The 22,129-nt window shown below is 38.4% G+C and overlaps 4 protein-coding genes and 1 pseudogene across 7 annotated transcripts; 2 read left to right on the top strand and 3 right to left on the bottom strand.

The window, feature by feature from the left end:
* Window positions 1-1,351: 1,351 nt before the first annotated feature.
* Window positions 1,352-2,314, bottom strand: LOC137740788 (short-chain dehydrogenase reductase 3b-like). Its single transcript, XM_068480591.1, has 2 exons — window positions 2,295-2,314; window positions 1,352-2,150 (listed from the first exon to the last, which is right to left on the bottom strand). Exons 1-2 carry the CDS (start codon window positions 2,312-2,314, stop codon window positions 1,352-1,354), a joined length of 819 nt encoding a protein of 272 aa, XP_068336692.1.
* Window positions 2,315-4,095: 1,781 nt separating this feature from the next.
* LOC137739559 (coatomer subunit delta-like) lies at window positions 4,096-10,567 on the bottom strand. 3 transcript variants are annotated; one of them, XM_068479169.1, is made up of 13 exons: window positions 10,413-10,532; window positions 9,852-9,929; window positions 9,588-9,659; window positions 9,246-9,285; window positions 8,245-8,468; window positions 7,395-7,637; window positions 7,112-7,286; window positions 6,251-6,555; window positions 5,670-5,868; window positions 5,433-5,586; window positions 4,893-4,955; window positions 4,703-4,799; window positions 4,096-4,364 (listed from the first exon to the last, which is right to left on the bottom strand). In XM_068479169.1, exons 2-13 carry the CDS (start codon window positions 9,909-9,911, stop codon window positions 4,275-4,277), a joined length of 1,722 nt encoding a protein of 573 aa, XP_068335270.1. In that variant the 5' UTR covers window positions 9,912-9,929; window positions 10,413-10,532; the 3' UTR covers window positions 4,096-4,274. The 3 variants fall into 3 exon arrangements, with proteins under 3 accessions (XP_068335270.1, XP_068335271.1, XP_068335272.1); XM_068479170.1 differs by lacking the exon at window positions 9,852-9,929 and having other exon boundaries at window positions 10,413-10,567; XM_068479171.1 differs by lacking the exon at window positions 9,852-9,929 and having other exon boundaries at window positions 10,420-10,555.
* A 1,155-nt stretch (window positions 10,568-11,722) lies between these two features.
* LOC137740787 (uncharacterized) lies at window positions 11,723-15,580 on the top strand. The gene is made up of 6 exons (XM_068480590.1): window positions 11,723-11,951; window positions 12,076-12,212; window positions 12,330-12,411; window positions 12,760-13,076; window positions 14,612-14,720; window positions 15,426-15,580. Exons 1-6 carry the CDS (start codon window positions 11,723-11,725, stop codon window positions 15,578-15,580), a joined length of 1,029 nt encoding a protein of 342 aa, XP_068336691.1.
* A 1,438-nt stretch (window positions 15,581-17,018) lies between these two features.
* On the top strand, window positions 17,019-18,433 carry LOC137738642 (galactinol synthase 1-like; annotated as a pseudogene).
* Window positions 18,434-19,626: 1,193 nt separating this feature from the next.
* Window positions 19,627-21,971, bottom strand: LOC137739803 (ADP-ribosylation factor 2-like). 2 transcript variants are annotated; one of them, XM_068479518.1, is made up of 7 exons: window positions 21,834-21,971; window positions 21,407-21,562; window positions 21,207-21,277; window positions 20,424-20,543; window positions 20,157-20,275; window positions 19,991-20,072; window positions 19,627-19,887 (listed from the first exon to the last, which is right to left on the bottom strand). In XM_068479518.1, exons 2-7 carry the CDS (start codon window positions 21,552-21,554, stop codon window positions 19,882-19,884), a joined length of 546 nt encoding a protein of 181 aa, XP_068335619.1. In that variant the 5' UTR covers window positions 21,555-21,562; window positions 21,834-21,971; the 3' UTR covers window positions 19,627-19,881. The 2 variants fall into 2 exon arrangements, with proteins under 2 accessions (XP_068335619.1, XP_068335618.1); XM_068479517.1 differs by lacking the exon at window positions 19,627-19,887 and having other exon boundaries at window positions 19,964-20,072.
* Between the last annotated feature and the right edge of the window lie 158 nt (window positions 21,972-22,129).

Raw genomic sequence — 22,129 nt, 5'->3', positions numbered from 1 at the left:
AATTACTATTATATAATCCGCCCGCATTTGAATCACGTTGGTAATGGTCTCCAACTGCTGTAGTGGGAAATGTTACCTGTTTTGTCTAGTGTCTTGTCTTAAGCAGCTCCGTTGTTTGTCCTCCACGGCTCTACTCAATGCTTGATGTTTTAATGAGGGACTTAAAAGTTGCATGGAAATTAGGTTAAACTTGTTAGGGGAATGCATTACAGAAAATAGATAAGAGGAACTTGAAAATAATTGGATAGAATACATTTGAGAGAAGTGTTCAAGTGACGCCTTTCAATGTGTCCCATGATAGCTTGTTTTAAAGATTAGAACAATCTGAACATATCTCTGAAAGGGGCTGAATCCAAAATAGGCCGTCTTGGACTCCAAAAATCTCAATCAAGCTCAAAACATTACTTTGACAATAATGTGCGCTGCTCCTTTATTTCATCGTGATAAATAAACCGCTTGGTAGAAAAATATGGAATTTCGACACAATCATCTTGAAAGACTCACAAACATTCTCCAGTTGGAATCACTCCAAAATCTATCCATTTGATCACTTTTTGCTCAAGAGGAAGTAGAATGTCTTACATTGGAAATATAAATCAAAGTATCAAAATTTCACCAAAATAACCAATAAATTAACTAAGATATAGATAAAATATATAGTATAATACTGACTCATCAACAAGGATTACATATAAAAAATGAAAGTTAATTACAAAATAAAGTATAATATACAAGGAAATGAATTGTTTTCCGCCCTCATGTTTTCTTCTCATGCACACTTTTGTTTTTCAAAAGATAATCACGAGTGCATAAGAAGAAAATAGTGTACATGAACCGTCTCTATATTGAATGATTTCACCACTACATACTTACACTAATGTCATTTTGTATAAATCTCACATCTATTAATATGTGCATGCGGTTAAGATAGAGATATGAGAATCGCATATATCCGACAGCCTTATTTATGAAATACGTCTCGCTAATAGAGTTTAGTATAATGCATAAGAAAGATTAGGAAGACCCCTAAAATCAATTAGGGTACACCAATGATGTCCATATATTTATATGATTATATTGTTGTTATATTGTTGTCGGAAAGATGCATACAACGGATTTAACGGTTCAATGCACCTTTAACTATTTGACTATAGCTTAGAGACTCGGACTTCTTTCCACTCCGTAAAAATTCTTAAATAAATAAAGCTTAAATTAGAGGGATTAGGGGTATAATTGGCGGAAGATAACATTGCAGTTGCAGGTGACAAGGAAAATGCACATGGCAATTACTGCTCACAAAGTTTGACTTTAAAACAGAGATTAATCTGTTTAATTCAGAAAATTAAACTAATCAAAATGCTAACCCTACATTAAAAAAGTTGGCTGAAAAGCTGTGATCAACCACCGTAAATCTGCCGTCGATAACCAAGTTGTGTCCACTGACATAGGCTGATTCATCGGCGGCAAGAAACAGAGCTGCCTCCGCCACGTGCCTAGCCTTCAACACAATGCCCTTCAGATTTCCTATGGCGGAGCTATTGGCCTCAACCTCATCTGCCTCCAAATTGTACGCTTTGCACGCAAGCGAGGTTGCGACTCCGAATGGCGAAATGCTGTTAACTCGAATCTCGTGAGCTCCGAGCTCACTACAAGCTCCTCTGACCAAACCCAAGAGAGCATGTTTCGAAGTGGTGTAAGAGTGCGGAGCTGTGCCTCCGAGAGACGCTGCAACACTCGTGGTACATATGATTGAACCACGCACAGAACATGCCACCATGGCTCGCACTGCGTGCTTGATCGTTGCAGCAACACCGCGGACGTTTGTGGCCATTGTGTTGTCAAAGCCTTGAATGTCAAGGTCTAAAATGCCAGTCATTGGACCCATGACACCTGCATTGCTGAACAAAATGTCGAGGCTGCCGTATTTTTCCAACGTGAACTTCACCATGTTTTCAACTTGGTTTTCGTCTCTGAAGTCACAACGGCAGTAGCTAACTCTGTCTGAGCCGATTGAGGCAACAACTTGATGACCTAAGTCGTCTTGGATATCAGCAACAACAACAGAGGCTCCATTTGCTGCAAATAGTCTCACTGCCTCCTCACCAATCCCACCTGCCCCACCAGTTATCAGGGCCACCTTGCCCGCCAACCTATAAATTTATATCTTAAGGTTAAATTATAATCTGTCGATAAACCTGTAAAATGAACTGTCGGTATATCCTTAAAAATCGATATTAAAATTAATCAAAGAAGTAGAAGGGTAGAGAAAAGAAGATTTGGCAAGTCTTTGTGACCTTGTCTTTGGCTTAGACATTGAGTGATGAGCTTATGTTGTCCACTGTTAAGAGTGTGCTCAAGCTTACAAATAAGTGTCTTGGACAACCATATTTATAATATTTTAGTAGGCTGCACAGCTCAAGGCATAGACATGCGGAAATATAATTGTATATTTTTAGCCCATTGGCATGTGTTGGAACTTAGAACAAGGCTGGTTGTTGTTTTCACTTTAGTCAATGGATCTTACTTACAAGTGTGATGGAGTTGATTTTCACCCACCTTTTTATCTTTTCACATACCTTTTGTTATTTTGGGTTTTTATCATGAATATGGTCCTTAAAATTTACCTTCATCATCAAAATAGTCATTGAAATTGAAAATCAATCAATTTAGTCCATGAAAATAGATGTCGCAAATCAATATGATCCTTTTGTCACAATTCTGTTAAAAATTCTGTTAAGTGCTAAAGTGGCACATAAATGGGCCCCACAATATTTACAGATTTTTATCACAAATGGTCCTTGAAATTAACTTATATCGTCAAGATAGTTCTTGAAATTGACCTACACCATCAAAATGGTCCCTAAAATTGAAAATCAATAAATGTAATCCTTGAAAATAGGTGTCAAAAATCAATATGATCATGCCGCTACAACTTTATAAAAAAAAAAAATTTGTTATGTGTTGATGTGAATTTAATAATTAATTTAAAAAGTTGTCTAGATACCTTTTTGCACAATATAATTTTTTTTCTTTTTCTTATAGACTTATAGTAGGACCTACTCCGAAAAAAGATCTCTTCCATAAATTCTCAAAGGCACATGGCTTAACCAAGGCCTAAGAGGGGTTTGGAAATAGTTTTCAACCAACAATAGACGCACCTCGGTTATAACCACTCATTATTTCAAGGCAGACCTCGCCGTTGTTTGAGTCATCAAACCACAAGGGAAGCACCGAACAAGCTTTCCAAGATTAAGGTTGTGAGGATGTTGATTGCGTAAATGTTAACGGTGATGTTCTAGAAGTCATCACCAACCAGCCAAGTAGTCACCAAAGGTGATCTCGATCCAGATTCAATTTGGTGAAGCGTGTTGAAGTGTGTAAAGATGGGTTCAATTTGATCCAGGTTCAATTTGATCCAGGTTCAATTCAACCCAGGTTCAATTTGATTTGGGACACTTATTTGCAGGATTACATTGACCGATTTTCATTTCAGGGACCATTTTGATGTCGCATGTCAATTTCAATGACCATTTGCGAGAGGAAAAAAAAAACACTTATGTGACCCATTTATGTGCCACATCAGCACTTAACAGAATTTTTAACAGAATTGTGACAGAATGACCACATTAATTTGCGACACCTATTTTCAAAGACTAAATTGATTAATTTTCAATTTCAAGAACCATCTTGATAGTGAAGTTCAATTTTAGGAACCATTTGTGATAAAAACCCTTTTATTTTTGTCCATCAGATTGAATAAATCAAACAAAAACAATGGTCGTGATTAAACAAGAGTGCATAGGAGGAGGACAAAAAGAGTGCATCATTTCTTTATGTGATGACACATTTAGCTTTGGCTTTGTTTTCTAAGTGAATGGTTACTTTGAGAAAGTCCTTGGAGTTGGCTCAATATAACAAGAAATAATACTTGCATTCAACAAGGCATCACACCAGTACCTAAGTATCATGCCAATTTCTGTTAATATGAACAAACACCAAAGCAAGACTTCAACGTCAGACTCATCTCCCACTCGTGGTCTCTAGGTCTCGATTCTTGTCTAGCACTAGATAACATGAAAGAATTTGCGATTGTAGTTTATATAACAATATTTCATAGCTTCAAATTATAAAAAAAATATATCAAAGTCTGGCATCCCTTCATCTCAAATTTAATGGAAAATAAAACACCACAAAATGAAACCTGCTGGTTTCAGAATTTAATCCATTCCAAAAATAAGGTTGCAGAAACTGGTATTCTAGTTGCAGATACACTATCACACCACTTGGTAATTCTCCGTGATCAACTGCGTTCTTTGAGAAAACTTGGGAGGGGCTGTACCTTGCAGAGGTATAATGTTCAAAACCTGCACAAAAAGGAATAAACGTCACCATCTTCAATTAAATTATTTCATATCCACTACCCTAAATGCTACTCAAAGTAAGTCCAACGCAGCTGATGGTAATGGCATAACATCAGGTTCGAAGCAATCGAAGGCTCATGCCTAAGTGTTAGTGGCGTGTGAAGCAGTGAGTTCTTGGCAGTGTGATGGAAGTTAGAGCATTATATAATACTTCACCGAGTCTAGAAGTAAAACATCCACAGAGGAATCAAGTAGTTATACTTATAGAATGAGGTTCTTTAAGTCCATCACACGGAGCAAAGTACAAGACAATGGAATCAACAAAGTATAAGCTGTTGTACCTTCAGGTCACTGAATGTCTCGGTGGCAGAGAAGCACACAGAAATGGGGAAAAATACAGATGGGTCGGCTGGGGGAACAACAAACTCCAATGACCCACTGCCAAGTATTCAAGAAGGATGACAATTGCATTAATATTAGTTCATAAAGATTATGTAACAGCCCAAAAGAATCAGTCCAGCATTTACAGACCTGCGGTTCGAGTTATCTACAAGAAGTATGGACCACTCCAACGTTGAATTCCTGGCATCATATCTGTAATACAATTGTGATATCAAATTTAAGCAATATAGATTCCAAAGAAGCATAGAATGTTCAAATCCTTGTGCTCCATGAGGAAAACCATCCTGTCATATGGAAGCAGGGACATTCGGCATTACTTCCGGCTCCATTCCATTTTAGTATCTGTGCCCAACATCTATACAAAAGGATTACGTATGCGAAACAATACAAATGTTCTTTCCAGTAGGCATCAGACCTACCTATTATTCCTGGGAACTTCCACCAAGAAGTTTATTAAAAAGTTTTCTTTCCTTCCTATTAATGCAACTAGGCCAGGCCATGTTTTTTTTATACTTCCTAGGATCATGATTGTTTAATGTAAGGAAGCAATCAGAAAATAACCCCTCCTCTACATTCACATAGGACAATAACCACATTCAGTTATGTGTAGCTGTAATTTTAGGTTCCAAAAGCAGAGTAAACAAGAAAAAATAAGATGAATTTTCTTACCTCCATTCACCTTCAATCTGGTTTACTCGTGGAGCCTCTCTCGCAGCTGGGAGAGGTACTGAGATAACAACATTTCTCAGATCAAACATCTCTGAAGCCTCATACTCAATGTTGACATAAGTTTCATTCCCAGAAACAGTGGGCCAACAGTTGACTGCAACGGAGATAGATTGATAAATGGTGGTCAGGGCACATGAGAAAAATCATACACCACAATGATAAGACAATTGAACTCACTTGTTAGGGGCACCATTGACTCATCTGAAGTCTGCATTCTCCATCTCAAAAGACCAACACCTCCTGCATCACCAGTTTGACCAGTAGGAAAAGGCCTAGACGTATCCTTTAGGCCTAGAATGTTATTATTGGAGAATAGCTCTTTGTTCATGTTAGGGTGTGTTTTGAAAAGGATGCCAGGATTTCCACCAGTTTCAATCTGACAAAAAAAAAAAAAAAAAAAAAAAAAAAAAAAAAAGGACAGTCACAAAACACATTTCAGTGACACAAAACATTGGACCTATCCTACAAGCTTATTAAGCGCAAACAAAAACAGATCACCACTCTAGATTTTCCATAAATCAGAATGAAAACAAATTTCAAAGGACAACATTCTAAATAGGCATATCTATAGAAGTCCCCAACAGCAAGGACATCAGTGTGAAGTTTCTATCAGATTCAAAGGAAACCTAGTCTTCAAATAAGGCAACTGCCAGATATGTGACTTAAACATATGACACATCATTATGAATGCTGCAACAATACTACCTAGATTGTGCGATTGTGCCCATGGTAATACATGATGGATAGTGATGAAATACCTGGACTTGGATATATGCATCTTCCTGGTTAAGAATTTGCAGAGATAATGTCCCCTGAACATCAAAGTTGCTCAATCCACCATCACGTTTAAGGGTTACGTTAAGTTTCTCTTCAACATTCAAAGTGACAGGATCAGTTAGAGGTGGGGCAGCTGATTTAGACTGGCCTGCTTTTGGCTGTACATCTTCAAGAATCACCTCTCCCTCTGCTTTCAAGGACTCCAAAAATTGGCTGGTCCTTTGTGATTTTCCCAGCTGCATACCCAAACCCTTTGGAGGAGCAGTAGCAGACGACGGTGGACGACCTGAGGATGGAAGTAAATGCAGAGAAATAATCAGAAAAGCCTTAGACCAGCGTCAAAAACTTAAAACACACCAAGAGCACAAGCTCTGGAATCCACCAGATTGAATAAAGAAACAAAGTAGAACTGGGCTTTATATAGCCTTCAACTCCTAATCCTTCTAAAGAAACTAAAAGCTCGGTCCTAATTAACTAACTTAAATCCTATTGCTAGTAGGATAAATAAATCAAGTTTGGTTGTCCTACGTTAGAAGTGTACATGGTGAAAATAGGTCTTAGTTATACAATATAACTGCTCAATCCACTGTAAAAGGTACAATGGTGGCCAAAAGCAACCTCGCACATTATGAACTTATAATGTTTTCTTAAACAGACTATATAATATGAGCTTTACCAAATGTAGCATTTCAACTATCATCAAGGAACTAGATCACAAGTTTATGCACATCATAATCAAACAGGAATTTCAAATTTTCAAATCACAAACTACACACCACCATCACCACAACTAATTGATTTCAGAATGGACTACACAATTCAGGCAGACAATAAACACAAACCTTTGGTCTTTGTGGAAAATGAGTCAATATCAGTACTCAATCCGAAACCAGAACCACCTCCAAAGCCACTTCCACTACTGGATATGCTCATCTCACTAAACGCACTCTCAATTCTCCCAGATCCCATTGACTGTAAGGACATATATCCGCCTTTATCAGCTCTGCCCCTATCAATCTGCAGTAAATATGACACAGTATTATGAAATCAGAGGCTTGCAAGACTAGATAACTATGCAAAGCACTAAACTAGTAAAGGAACAATCACAAGACCCTAAACAAATACCTTGCTTTTGTCAATCTCACTAGCCTTCCGCTTCATAACATCCTTGGTCTCATTTATCTTGCTCTGCATCACAAGCTTGTGCAGTTTCTCTTCATGACTCTCCATTTCACAGTACTGCTTCACCTGTGCAACAGTCACATTTTCCTTGTGCCCAAGAGAGATGACTTCATCAAAAGCAAAAATTAACTCAAAAGCTGTCCTGCATACACCCTCTTCATCTAGGGACAAAGAGTATTCAGGTGCCTAAAAACAATTAAGGAATCAACTCAGCAGTTCTTTCCAGCATTTAACACAAATATACAGAATAGGAAAAGGCATAGCTCAAAGACAACTCATGGCCGAAATTTGCCAATGCCATGCACCAGTTACAATTATTGCTTGGGTTGCTTGGGTATAACTTGAAGGAACATGCATGCATACATAAAAGCATAACCACTTGCGTACATAAAAGCATAAGCACTTGCATACAAGCACATAGATGGCTAAAAGATATCGTACATACTTTGGCCCTAGTTCGAGCTTTATACTTTTTAACATTTTAACTTTTTTTCTTCACACATCATGGCATGTCAAGAAACCAGTTTTGAAGAACAAGAATTCCAAGTAACATGAATTGAGATAAGAGACATAGATCATGGTTCCCGTGTGTAGTAGGAGAATATTAAAATGAAGGCATCAGCAAATGAATCAAAACAAAAAATGGGATCTAGATCCATGCAAACATTGTTTAACATTCATGATTATGGAAACAAACTAATAATTCTACAAAATCAGTAATGGTTCACGGGTCCAAGAAGTTAAGTCACCAATGGAAGATGAAAATATTCATATGCCAGAGAAAAAAGGATACAAGTTTAGAGAGTAGCCGCAAAGTCTCCAAATCTTCCAGTATATTGCTCTGCTTGTTTGTAACAAGTACCAAGAACAAAGCTTCTATTGGCTGGTAAACATAGCGCACATTTTCTGTCTCAACATATGTATGTTGTTTGCCAGTGCCAACCAACTTAGGGAAAGCCGCAAGAAGACCTTCAATTCTTATACGAGACATATCCACAAATTGTCTAGATACAAGCACTGCACAATAAAGATAAAAACCAATTATAGACAATAATTGTAACAACTCCAATAATATGCACTATTTCAACAAATTAGTTATTAGCAAGTCAGGTTAAAACGAAAGTAAGTAAATGGGTCACTGACAGCTTTTGATATAGATGGAACACATAAACACGTGAAAACTCTACTAAACATTCCGTAGTCTTTACTGTGTAGCTAAAGGATAAGAATGCATATGTTATAACAACTCATCCATAAGAAAAAGAAAGTGAATGGATCACGGCCAGCTCCTGCTACAGATGGAAACTGTCTGTGAAAACATCTTCTAAACTTTAAGTAGGATCTACTGAGTACATATTTAAATCAAGTAACAAGAATGCGCATGTTATATCAGCTCAGCCAAAAGTACAACAATTTTAAAACAGAACATAAACGCCTGAATATCTGCCATTCCTGCAGCTTCCCAACCTAGCTCCTCTAAGGAGAGATCCAAAGAAACCCACTGTCTCTATCCATCACCAAGATGATACAAAAGTCTTGAATCAAAATGAAACAAAAGACCACTGTTAACGTCTGGTTTAATCTTACTGCACTTGGACATGAGACACAACTCAAACCACTTTACGGGTTCATCAAATCCCTAATTCAATCAGACTCATTCTTATATTTAATCAATCCACAGTTCTTAAGAGTTCCTTGTGTGAACTAGGAATATACAAACAAAAAATGTGAAGAACTGTTCTTTTGAAGCACCAGCCATTCACAGAAGAATAAGAAAATATGCACAGAACTCACCTTTCCCAGACTTGCTTATAATGGAAGCAGCAAGCACAACCTGAATTACAAATGAAGGGGGGAATGAGAAGAGATATTCCAAGAAAGCAAAATTTATACATTTTAACAACGCAATGTATTACAAAGTTACTAACTTCATGCAGTTACACATAAATTAAACTCGTATATTTAGTTTCAGCATCTTCAGTTATGTTTGCATCCACAATACCTTTTCATATTGAGTGGTAAAATGCATGCACTGTACTAACACCAATTACCAAAGACATATTATCATTATCCCACTAAGATCATCACTCTAAAAAATTAAATGGAAAACTGAGAAGAAACGTTTGAATATATTACCATCTTGATTAACTCGAAGATTATCGACAGCCACCAACTCAAAGGCAGTAACAAAGATAGCAGGGGCACACCCTAAACATGAAAAATCTGACGAATGTCACAAAATTAAGAATAATAATCACAAACAAAACCAAAATGAACCACAAGTATGAAACAGAACGAAACAAAACAACGTGCTCTCCCACAATGTTTGCATCATTCCAAATCACATGTGCATGCGTGCAAACAGAACTCAACACCAAGTGAGACACCATATATGTGAACCTTCAAAATCAGTAGCTCAATTATACGAATCAAAAGGCTCGAATCCAAACTCGGTTGCATGGGATCTAGTCATTGCACCTCTAATTATTTATATACAACAGAATTGAGAGGCAATTTCACGCAACAAACTAAATATTTCCAAAATCTGACTAAACTAAGTTTGTTAATCCGATCCAACAAATTATACCTCCTCACAATTTGCAACCTTATCGCTACTCCTAAACATTGACGAATAAATGCAATACTATCAGATGGGGTAGCAAAATTAGAGAATTCTTGAAAGAAAAATCACAATTGAAACTGTATTTCATCAAATCACGCAATGTAAAAGAGGCAAGACAAAATCAAACAAAATGATCAACCTAAGATCTACACCGTAATCACCAGAATCTCAAGCGATGCAGTAGAACCCTAAACTTCCCACACCGATTTCCGCCGACAAAACGCAAGAAAAATGAAGCAGATCAAAAGCATTTGAAAACCACAGATTTGGAATGCAAAGCAATTACTCTACACAAAATTTACCAAAATACAAAATCAATCAAGGTCGTGAGATCAAACCTCTTACCGACGGAGAAGTAGAAGATGACGAGGAGGAGGAGGAGGAGGAGAAGGTGAGGAAGGTGATTGTGCAGCGCAGCCTGCAGCAGAGAAATGTAAGTTCGGATCTGTGGGGGTGCGTAATACGGCAATCAGATTAAAATCACCGTGGCAACTTGGCAACAAACGTTTGAAAGTACTTTTGTTTTTCTTGGGGTCAATAATGCCCAAGCCCAAAAAACGAACAGCCCAAAAGAAACATCACAACTAACGAATTTCTCCCGTGCACATGTTATACATTTTCTATCGTACCAGGTTCTTGTGTGAGGCTACGTGTCGTGGACTCAGAAGGTAGATGAAATCCTGGTTCTTTTAAAATTACGATTAAATCACGTCAATATCTTATATAGATTTTTTATAAAGACAAAAGATAAAAGATAAAGTGTGAAAGAAAGGAAGGAAATGGGATAGAAATAAGAAAGAGAATCTCACTCCTTGGCCCAGTTCGATCTGGGGGTTCTACCCTCGTATCTCTTTCTCATTTTTAGCTTTTCTAAAATAAGGAGTTCATCTTCTGGGCACCTCTCTTCCCCGAAAAGATAGTAGAAAGTTCTGCTTGGCCCAGTTCAGTGGCTAGGTTTTATGTTGAGGTTGTGCATGTTAGTGTTGAGGGTTGATTTCATCAAATGTGGTTGATTAAGGAGGACAAGTGATGTGTTGTTATTTGGTGTTTCAGAGATTAAGTGTTGGTTGTGAGGTGTCATGGTGCTCACTGGGTACAGGGAGGATATGTGAGCGGATTGTTAGTGTATAAGCATTGAGCTGATTTGAATTTAGTAAATAAGGCCTTGTATTTAGTTGTGTATCCACTTTCGTTAAAATTACCAAGTGTAGGGCTCATATTGTAATTTTGTCTAAGTGACATGTGGAATGATCCTTGAACTTAGCTAGATGTGTGGCTGAGATCATTTTATATTGTAATGGCGGGAATCCAGATGCATAACTAACCGTTATGCAGTGTAATGTGTGAGAGTGAGAATGAATAGAAAGAAGAACATTCCCTCTGCGATTTTGCAGAAAGAGAAGCATCCATATTCATCTCCATTTTATGTGATTTTCCTTTCTTTCTTCCATTAGCACTCACTGAATCAAACTCTAACATGGCCTCAAAACCAGGTTGGATCAATTGAGATATGGGCGTGAACTGTGAAGCTGACATTATCAACGTTGAAGCAATCAAGCTACATTCAAGCTCGTTCTGGTTCAAGTGAAGTCGCTGAAACTCCATAGAAACCGAATTCTAGTTGTTTTCGTACCATCTAAGCTAGAAAATGGCTGGATCTGGAAGTTCTGAAATGAGGACTCCGATCTTCGCCGATGAAAATTACGAGTTCTGGAGAATCAAAATGGTGACGATCTTCAAATCTCATGGGCTATGGAATTTGGTTGAGAAAATGGTCACGACCTTAGATTCAAAGAAGAAGAAGGTTGAAGGGAGTTCAGAAGAAAAAGACGATGAGAAAATTGTGGTTGTGTATATGCAAGATGCAAAAGCTCTGGGTATTATACAAAGTGCAGTTTCCGATCAAATATTTCCCCGGATTGCCAACGCAGATTTAGCAAAGATGGCATGGGATTTGTTATATGGAGAATATCATGATGGGTACAGTCTGTTAAACTCCAGATCTTCGACGTGAATTTGAGTATACTAGAATGCGTAATGATGAATCATTATCTGGGTACCTTACTCGCTTGAATGAACTTATTAATCAAATGAAGACGTTTGGTGAGGTATTATCGAATGAAAGACTTGTGCAAAAGGTTTTAATCAGTTTTAGCAAACCTTATGATCCCATTTGTCTTGTGATTGAAAACACAAAATATATAGAGACTATTGAATTACAGGAGGTTGTGGCAATTTTGAAAAGCCTGAAACAGCGTTTTGATATGCACACTGTGGATACCACCGAGAAGGCATTTTCCTCTTTGTTTGTGAGTTCAAAAGGGCAGCAGAATAGGGGTAATTCTCAATCTAGTGGATTTAAGTCTCAGAAAAACTAGAATGCAAAAGGTAAGAAGTGGGATTCAAAGCCTAAGTTTCGGCAAAAGCCATTTATGGGTCCTGCACAGAATGCAAATTCTTCATCCTCCATGAATCAAAAAGTGACAAAACCTTAGTGCAAAGTATGCTCAAAGTTTCATTTTGGTGAGTGCATATATAAGGGAAAATCCAGATGTCACAACTGTGATAAGTTTGGACATTGGGCTAGGGAGTGCACTATAGGTAAGGCTATTCAAAAGGCTAATTGTGCAAATCAAATGGAGTTATCTGATAACCTATTCTATGCTAATTGTGCAATTGTTGAAGCAAGGGTGAATGGAAATTGGTATATTGATAGTGGATGTAGCAACCACATGACAGGAAATGTCAATCTTCTTATTGATGTAAGAACCAATGTGGCAGGAAAAGTGCAAATGCCAACTGGTGATTTAGCCAATGTGGTAGGAATGGGATCTTTGGTGATTGATACAACTGAAGGGAGGAAATATATCAAAGAAGTGATGTACCTACTTGGGTTGAAAGAGAACTTGCTAAGTGTTGGTCAGATGGATAAGCATGGATATTACTTGCTATTTGGAGGAAAAGTGTGCAGTGTTTTTGATGGACCATCACTTGATAATCTGGTTATAAAAGTAAGAATGAAATAGAACAGATGCTACCCTCTATCTTTAATGTATAATGATTAGATGCATTAAAGACAAGTGTCACTCATTGTACATGGACTTGGCATAAGAGGCTAGGTCATCTCAATCTCAGGAGTCTCAAGTAGCTTAGAGAAAATGATATGGTGCATGGTCTTCCACATCTAGAAGATATTGATGGTGTATGTGAAGGATGTCAATTAGGAAAACAACACCGAGATTGGTTCCCAAAAGAGCAAGTGATCCACTGGAGCTAATACACACTGACTTGTGTGGTCCCATGCAAAATGAATCAATTGCTAGGAACAAATACTTTATGCTTCTTATTGATGATTGCACAAGGATGCCATGGGTTTATTTCCTAAAACACAAATCTGAGGCCTTAAATTGTTTCAAAAAGTTTAAAGCAATGGTGGAATTATAGTTTGGTTTCAAAGTGAAGTGCCTAAGGAGCGACATAGGGGGTGAGTTTGTGTCAACTGAATTCCACAGGTTCTTAGAGATTGAAGGAATTCAAGGGCAGCTATCTATGTCATATACTCCAAATCAAAATGGAGTAGTAGAGAGAAAAAATAAAACAATTGTAGATATGGCTAAGGCAATGCTTTATGATAAATGCATGCCATATTTCTTGTGGGCAGAAGCTGTGCATAAAATTGTTTACATTTTAAATAGGCCACCTACAAAAACTCTTGGCAATCTAACTCTATTTGAGGCCTATAGTGATAGAAAACCAGATATTGGTCATCAAAAAATGTTTGGATCACTCTATTATGTGCATGTACCAACTAAGATAAGACAAAAGCTCGATGCAAAGAGTGTCAAATGTGTGTTTGTGGGGTATGCAACATGTGAGAAGGGGTACAAGGTATTTTATCCATGCACTAAAAAGTTGATTTTGTCAAGAGATGTAGTTTTTTATTAAACCATGTCCTAGAATTGGAAGGAAAACTTAGAAAATTCTATTGTTGTGAGCTATATTCAAAATCAACCTAAGAATGTGATTGGTGAGAGTTCACATAGATTGAGTGAAGTTGAAGAAAGTCCTTCTAGTTCCAGTACTTTTTCAAACACTGAAGAACAAAATGTCACTCATGAGTCTTGATAGATTTCACAGCCTTATGATCATACCCTAGTGAAGTAGAGAAATATAAGTGATATTCTAGCTCAGTGCAATCTTTGCATTGTAGAGCCTGAGAAATATAAAGAAGTTGCACAAGATAAGTTCTGGATAAAGGCAATGTAAAAATAATTGTCAATGATTGAGAAGAATTCAAGTCATTGGAGTTAAATGGGTGTTCAAAACCAAGCTGAATTTGGATGGCTTAATGCAAAAGAGCAAGACAAGATTGGTTGCCAAGGGATATGTGCAGAAACCAAGAATCGATTCTAATGAAACAATTGTTCTAGTTGCTAGACTGGATACCATCAGAACCTTAATTGCTCTTGCTGCACAAAGAAGCTGGAAGTTGTACCAACTAGACGTTAAATCTGCATTTTTTAATGGAAAATTGCAGGAAGAGGTTTATGTTGACCAACCTGAGGGGTTTGTGATTAATGGCAAGGAAGACAAGGTCTATAGATTGCATAAGGCTCTTTATGGATTAAACAGGCACCTAGAGCCTAGTATGGAGAGATTGACAACTATTTTGCTAAGTGTGGGTTTGAGAAAAGCTTGAGTGGAGCAACTCTCTATACTAAGACAAGGGGAGAGAAAGATATACTAATTGTATCCATATATGTGGATGACATAGTATACACTGGAAGCAATTAAGAGATGCTAGATGAATTCAAAGAAGGCATGAAGGTGAAATATGAAATGATAGATTTGGGACTTCTCCATCATTTCCTGGGAATATGAGTGATTCAAACAGATTCGAGCATTTTCATGCATCAAAGGAAGTATGCTTCTTCCTTGTTGAATAAATTTGGCTTAAGTGAGTGCAAATCTGTCTCTACCCCTCTTGTTGCTACTGAAAAACTAAGCAAAGATGATGGAAGTGGTGCAGCAAATGAAGAGCAATATAGGAAGATTGTGGGAAGTTTGTTATATCTCACTGCTACAAGGTCATATGTGATGTATGCAGCTAGCTTACTAGCTAGATATATGCATTGCCTTACAAATAAGCACGATGGGACAGCCAAGAGAATGCTCAGATATGTTAAAGGAACATTAGATTATGATTTGGAGTATGTGAAAGGCAAGAAGGCAGTCTTAGTTGGATTTTGTGATAGAGATTGAGGAGGATCAATTGAAGACAGCAAGAGCACCTTAGGCTATACTTTTTCTATTGGAAGTGGAGTGTTCTCGTGTTGCTCTTTCCACTGCAGAGGCTGAGTACATAAGTGCTTTGGAAGCCATAGCTCAGGCCATATGGTTTAGGTTTGTTCTGGAGGATTTTGGGGAGCTACAAACAGAAGCAACTCCTTTGCAGTGTGACAATACATCTGCAATTTCAATAACTAAGAATCCAATGTTCCATTAGCGGACAAAACACATTGATAGAAGGTACCAAAGAGTAAGTGGCATACATTTTTACCAAAGCTTTACCAAAGGAAAGGTTCAACTACCTCAGAGATAAGCTTGGAGTCATATCAGCTCAAAGGGAGTGTTAGTGTATAGGTATTGAGTTGATTTGAATTTAGTAAATAAGGCCTTGTATTTAGTTGTGTCTCAATTTTGGTTAAAATTACCGAGTGTAGGGCTCATATTGTAATTTTGTCTAAGTGACATGTGGAATGATCCTTGAACTTAGCTAGATGTGGAGCTAAGATCATTTTCTGTTATAATGGTGGGAATCTAGATGCATAACTAACCGTTATGCAGTGTAATGTGTGAGAATGAGAAGGAATAGAAAGAAGAACATTCCCTCTGCGATTTTGCAGAGAGAGAACCATCCATATTCATCTCTATTTTCTGTTATTTTCCTTTCTCTCTTCAATTAGCACTCACTGAATCAAACTCTAACACGGATGGCCCTCATAGTTCAAGTTTGTGACAGATGGGTTCCTTTTCCGACTTCTAGTGAGAGAATTTCTTTTCAAATCTTTCTAGTGATCAATGGTGGTATGTAATATTTTGAGTTTTATTGTTTGATCTTGCATGCATGCATGCATGTGTATAATTTACCGACTACAACTCCCTCCTACGTATGAGTATGAGGTGCTCGTAATTTGTTCGCAAACCCTTGAAAAAAAGAATCCAAGCTTCAGATGAAAATTCAAGAGGATTGACGAGTGACGATTTCGGCCACACATGACACGTCTTAGCATTTCATTTCATGGCACTTATGACATGGCAAACCTACTTTACAATATCAACCACAAACTTGATTGTTAGAATGTTTTTTATTTTTCCAACGTGATGAAGTTTTTTTTTATTTTAACAAACGATATTATATAAGGTAAAGGGGAGGAGGTGGTCTTAGCCTTATAATAGACTATCAATAATTTGGTTCAAATTCTTTTTTGACGAGAATCGAACCTAAAACCTTTCATTTCTAAATGAAGAGAAATCACTAAACCATAGCATAGGGATCCCATGCCAAAACTTTTAGAACCTTTTGGAATAGGGATCCCATGCCAGAACTTTCAAGTTGCACCCAGTAACCGTAGGATCCCTCCAGATGGACACGTGTGCGGCATCAGCCTCATAACCGCCCCTAAAGATTTGACGAGTTTTCCACAAATTTCGCTCAGACAAATTTATTTCTTTGATTCCCACCCTTATTTAAACCCTCCTCCACCCCTTCCACCCCCTTCATCCCCTCAACCAACAACACCACCAAACGACGACATCCCAATCTCTGCCTTCTCTCTCTCTCTCTCATCGGGCTCAGCTAGTTTCTCTCTCTATCTTCCCAAGGGTCAAGGCCTTCCTCTGTAAACAGTAATTCCCTTCTCCCTTGGACACCGTCATCACTCATGGCTCCCCAACTCGTCCCCACCAGCGTCCCCAAATCGGGTTTCACTAAACCCGCCACCCTGCCGAGTCGGGCGTACGTGACTTTCTTGGCTGGCAACGGGGACTACGTGAAGGGCGTCGTCGGGTTGGCCAAGGGATTGAGGAAGGTCAATGCAGCGTACCCATTGGTCGTTGCAGTCTTGCCCGACGTCCCGGAGGATCACCGCCGCATTCTTCAATCGCAGGGTTGCATCATCCGTGAGATCGAACCCGTTTACCCACCCGAGAACCAGACCCAGTTCGCCATGGCCTATTACGTCATCAACTACTCGAAGTTGCGGATTTGGGAGGTACGTTCTTTTCAGTTTGCTTACGTGGCTTCGAACGTTTATGCGTTCTTTTTGTTACACGTAGAATTTGGGTTGTTCTGGGTCTTACACGTGGCAGCCTTGTCTTGGAACCGAAGAAAACTTTTGTCTCATGTTATTCCATAAAAAAAACATGTGTAACAAATTTCAGTTGTACATAATGTGTACGAATTCATCTAAATTACGATGAGGGTGAATCGAATTCGACACTTCTGAATTTTTTTTTTTATTTCATTAATATTGTAGTTTGTGGAGTACGAGAAGATGATATACTTGGACGGGGACATTCAGGTGTACGATAACATAGACCACCTCTTTGACTTGCCAAATGGACATTTCTACGCCGTGATGGATTGTTTCTGTGAGAAAACGTGGAGTCACACGCCGCAATACCAAATCGGGTACTGCCAGCAGTGCCCGGAGAAGGTCCAGTGGCCCACATCGGAGCTTGGCCCACCGCCGTCGCTCTACTTCAACGCGGGCATGTTCGTGTACGAGCCCGGCCTCGAGACCTACCATGACCTTCTAAGGACTCTCAGAGGGACCCCTCCGACCCCGTTTGCAGAACAGGACTTGTTAAACATGTATTTCCGAATAATATACAAGCCAATTCCTTTGGTTTACAATTTGGTCCTGGCCATGCTGTGGCGTCACCCGGAGAATGTGGAGCTAGAGAATGTGGAGCTAGACAAAGTTAAAGTCGTTCATTATTGTGCAGCAGTAAGTATTACTTAGTTTTAATTTAACATATATACGAGGTGTCACATTTTCTGTAGGGTTTGATTAATATACGTACGTAAATTGTTACAGGGATCGAAGCCGTGGAGGTATACGGGGAAGCAGGAGAACATGCAGAGGGAGGACATTAAGATGGTGGTGAAGAAATGGTGGGATAATACAACGACGAGTCGTTGGACTACAAGAAGGCAGCTGGAGGAGCAGGGGCAGGAGGAGTTGTGGGTCCAGCAGCAGCTTCAGGTGGTGAAGGGGTGAACATGCAGCCTTTCATGGAGGCTCTGTCGGAAGCAGCTGCGGTCCAGTGCGTGACAGCCCCCTCAGCGGCTTAGTCGATCAAGACCGTTCATCCATTTACGGGGTAGACGAGAGAGTGGAATTATTTAGATGAATTCCTTCCCTTTTTTTTCCCGATTAATTGGTGATTAATTGGAATTTGGGTCCAATACATGTTGGGGTCGATCGATCGGGGGAATGAGGAATGAATAATGTAAGCAGCTTTTGGTTTTGGTTTTGGTATTTTATTTTTGGGTTTGTTAAATGAACCTGCTCAGGTTTGAGGTGTGTTGATAATCTTGTATGAAGGAGAGAGAAAACGCCATTTATGTAATCCATCATCCTTTTATGGAGGAGCAAATGGTTAATTAATGAAGTATATGTTTATTAGTAGGACAAATCAATTTGTTCACTCTATATTCTTCTCTTTAGCAAACGCTTCGTTAAACCCTATGTATTGGGTTTATGTGTGCTACTTGCTTTTCTCTTCTTCTTTTTTTTTTTTTTTTTTTTTTTTTTTGCACAAATCGATATTATCTACATAAAAGAATGAACGGGCTTAAACCTTATAATAAGCTAGCAAGAACGTGGTTCAAATTTACCTTTGCCGAGAATCTAACTTTATAAACCTCTTTCTTGAAAGAGTATGTTCTTAACCAACTGCACCGAACTTTCAAATTAAGGTTTGTAAAACACTTTTTCGGTGTCCCTAATCTCACACTATCGACAGTGGATGGCCTAGTCCGAGACATTTAAGATATTTGAATTCCAAAAATTCTCAACTGAATAATGCTAAGAACACCAAATTTGTGCATTAAATTTGGGGCATCTAGCATCACCCTTCTCCTTATCCCGTCGATAAGCAACGTATTCAAGTATATACCAGTCTGCTTACCATGATTTGATGCGTCGGATGTCTTTGTGAAGACAAACCTGACCGGAGGCATGATCCTATACGTGTAACACCCAAATGATCACGATCTTTTTTATTACAAGCGATATTACTCTTGAGGCTACACTAATTAAGATGGGGAAATTAGTTTTAGAATTATGACAAGTTTATGTTTCAATCACTCGACCCTTTCTAATATAAAGAATAAACATTTGGGCAACGCCCCTGCATGCATTAATATAGTAAGGGCTTTGTGATTTGTTATAACTTCAAATCAGATGATAATTTCAGAGGCCAAACAATACTTCCCAAATCCATTTGATTTGAATTTGGATGAAGCGAGAGAAAATATAAACAGATAGATAACAGCTATTTCATTTCACAAAACAATTGGGGGAAACAAAGCTATTATGCTAATACCGGGCGTAAAATTGAGAATTTATGAATTATTCTTAACTACATGTCGAAGAAAAGGAACTGTTTGCAAAAGTAAACACAAAAATGGTAAAAACAGGTACTTAAGAGCAGAGAAATGCAGAATACCAAGGACCGATCAATGTCAACTTCATATTACAGCAGAATCGGCACTACATAAAATTCAAGTCAAGCCATCTATGCCTGCAAAATGTAACATCGGAAAACCAAAATCAGAACCAAAATCAGAAACGGAAACCATAATGAACAATCGAGTTACTTAAAATGTATGAGAGCATGAGTCCACCTTGTTTGCAATATTGTTTGAGAGCCAGTCAAGACCCTCGTACAGTCCTTCACCAGAAGTGGCGCACGTGCTCTGGATATACCTGCAAAGGGTAGTTTACAAAGTTAGTTTCAAGGAGGGGTGTGTGTGTGAGCGAGTTTGAGAGAAAGGCTACATTCGGTTTTACCAGTGGCGTTGACGGAGGGAGTGAAGACCAAGCTTATCAGTTATTTCAGCAGCATTCATGGCATTTGGAAGATCTTGCTTGTTTGCAAATACAAGAAGCACAGCCTCCCTCAACTCATCCTGCCAAATACAAGCAATGGTTAATGATCAAAATGAAAAGGAGAAAGAAAAGAAGAGAAATGAATATGTAGCAATTAAAGTGGCACAAGTTTTCATTGTGCTATATATTTCATCCCGCTCTTTAGAATTAGAATAAGAAGTTGCATACCTCATTCAACATTCTGTGAAGCTCATCTCTGGCTTCAACCACACGGTCACGATCGTTGCTATCAACCACAAAGATAAGTCCTTGTGTGTTCTGGAAGTAATGCCTCCACAATGGTCGGATCTGGAAAGACAATACAAAATATCAACACACAATAGAGTGAAAATTCAGCAGCTATAATAACACCTAACTGATAATGAGAAATGACCTAAACCGCAGAAGTAATACAGTATGTGACTTGTAAGCCACATATTGGATAATTTCTCCGCTAAACTCATCAAAAAAACAATCCTCAGGAACAAGTAATTTAGTTGGGCATTATTCTGAAAGAGAAAAATCATGGAGAACATGTATGCCCAAAAAAGATAAAACAGTCCAAAGGGGAAACAATCCCAAAAAATAATAGCATGTCCTGACCCCATCGATGTTTAACTGATGAGCTTGTACGATTGAAGACAAATGGTATGAGCTGAGTGGGCTCGTTAACTAGTCGATTATAAAGGAAGGTTAGGATTGAGAACCAATTGACCTCCAAGATTCTATCAATAGTTAAAACAATAATTCACACAAAACAATCACGGAGATGATAAATTTCACGTTGGCCATGGCACCAAACTTGCTGAGTTGCTATAGTTTTACACAATTTAGTTTTTCATCAGGCAAACTCAACTATGTAAATCAGATGCAGGATTCAACTTTCACCAAAATTTACCAGAACTCAATTGCAACTGAAAGAAGTAACATTTTTGGAAAATTAAATAAGTTAAAAAGAAAAAGAGTCCATACCTTGTCCTGACCCCCGACATCCCACACAGTAAAGCTGATGTTCTTGTATTCCACAGTCTCCACATTGAATCCTAATCACATAATTCACCATGATTCAAAGCAATTAACAACTAATACCACGGAAAACGATAAATAACAACCGATATCGAGTGATGAATCAAGATCAAGGAGGAGATCGGTTGTGCAAGTGATTGACATACCAATGGTGGGAATGGTGGTGACGATCTCGCCGAGCTTGAGCTTGTAGAGAATGGTGGTCTTACCAGCCGCATCGAGACCCACCATCAGAATGCGCATCTCCTTCTTCGCAAACAGACGGCTGAACAGCTTCGTGAATGACAGCCCCATTTTCGAACCTTCAAAATTTGATAAAAAAATCCAACCCAAAATTTCAAATATCTATATATCAATCAGCATTCACATTCATAATGAGGGTCTAAATCTTGTAAATTTCATCACAATTTCGGGCAAAATTCGAGATCGGAACACAAAAAGTCAGAAAATTGGAGATCGGATCAAATGGCGAAAATTCGTGCAAGTGGGCACATAAAAAACGAAAATGTAAAAATCAGTAGAGGGTACAGATCCGACGAGAACAAGAAGAAGGCAGGGTAAAGTTGGAGTTACCTGAGGAAGATGGAGAATTTGAAGAGAGAGAGAGAGAGAGTAGATCTGCGGTGGTTTCTCTCTCTAAGGCGTATGAGCGTCTCTAAGAAGAAGGGGAAGGGCTGTCCTTCGCAGCAATACCGATACCCACGCTATATTTCACGCTGTACGTGGAACGAAGGATCTGTCTCTGCATTTATATATGATGGACCGGAAGGACGAGATTTTTTAGTATGACCGTCACAGGAAATAATACATTATTTGTCCTTATTTAAATTGTGTGATATATGTGTTAAAATGTTAATAACTTAAAATTT

Source organism: Pyrus communis, chromosome 7 (genome assembly GCF_963583255.1).
Source record: "Pyrus communis chromosome 7, drPyrComm1.1, whole genome shotgun sequence".
Taxonomy (NCBI): Eukaryota; Viridiplantae; Streptophyta; class Magnoliopsida; order Rosales; family Rosaceae; genus Pyrus; species Pyrus communis.
This window is presented reverse-complemented; position numbering and strand designations above follow the sequence as displayed.

Bases quoted from the DNA above. Each gene is read 5' to 3' on its own strand.
- LOC137740788 (XM_068480591.1), bottom strand. From the start codon at position 2,314: ATGTCTAAGCCAAAGACAAG. The intron at 2,151-2,294 runs GTCACAAAGACT...ATAAATTTATAG, and splicing joins ATGTCTAAGCCAAAGACAAG to GTTGGCGGGCAAGGTGGCCC.
- LOC137739559 (XM_068479169.1), bottom strand. From the start codon at position 9,911: ATGCAACCGAGTTTGGATTCGAGCCTTTTGATTCGTATAATTGAGCTA. The intron at 4,956-5,432 runs GTAAGAAAATTC...ATTGTATTACAG, and splicing joins CAGATTGAAGGTGAATGGAG to ATATGATGCCAGGAATTCAA. The intron at 4,365-4,702 runs GTACAACAGCTT...CTTTTTGTGCAG, and splicing joins AGACATTCAGTGACCTGAAG to GTTTTGAACATTATACCTCT.
- LOC137740787 (XM_068480590.1), top strand. From the start codon at position 11,723: ATGGCTGGATCTGGAAGTTCTGAAATGAGGACTCCGATCTTCGCCGAT. The intron at 11,952-12,075 runs GTATTATACAAA...GTTAAACTCCAG, and splicing joins GCAAGATGCAAAAGCTCTGG to ATCTTCGACGTGAATTTGAG. The intron at 13,077-14,611 runs GTTATAAAAGTA...GGAAAATTGCAG, and splicing joins GACCATCACTTGATAATCTG to GAAGAGGTTTATGTTGACCA.
- LOC137739803 (XM_068479517.1), bottom strand. From the start codon at position 21,554: ATGGGGCTGTCATTCACGAAGCTGTTCAGCCGTCTGTTTGCGAAGAAG. The intron at 21,278-21,406 runs GTATGTCAATCA...TTATGTGATTAG, and splicing joins CACCACCATTCCCACCATTG to GATTCAATGTGGAGACTGTG. The intron at 20,073-20,156 runs GTAAAACCGAAT...TACCCTTTGCAG, and splicing joins TCCCTCCGTCAACGCCACTG to GTATATCCAGAGCACGTGCG.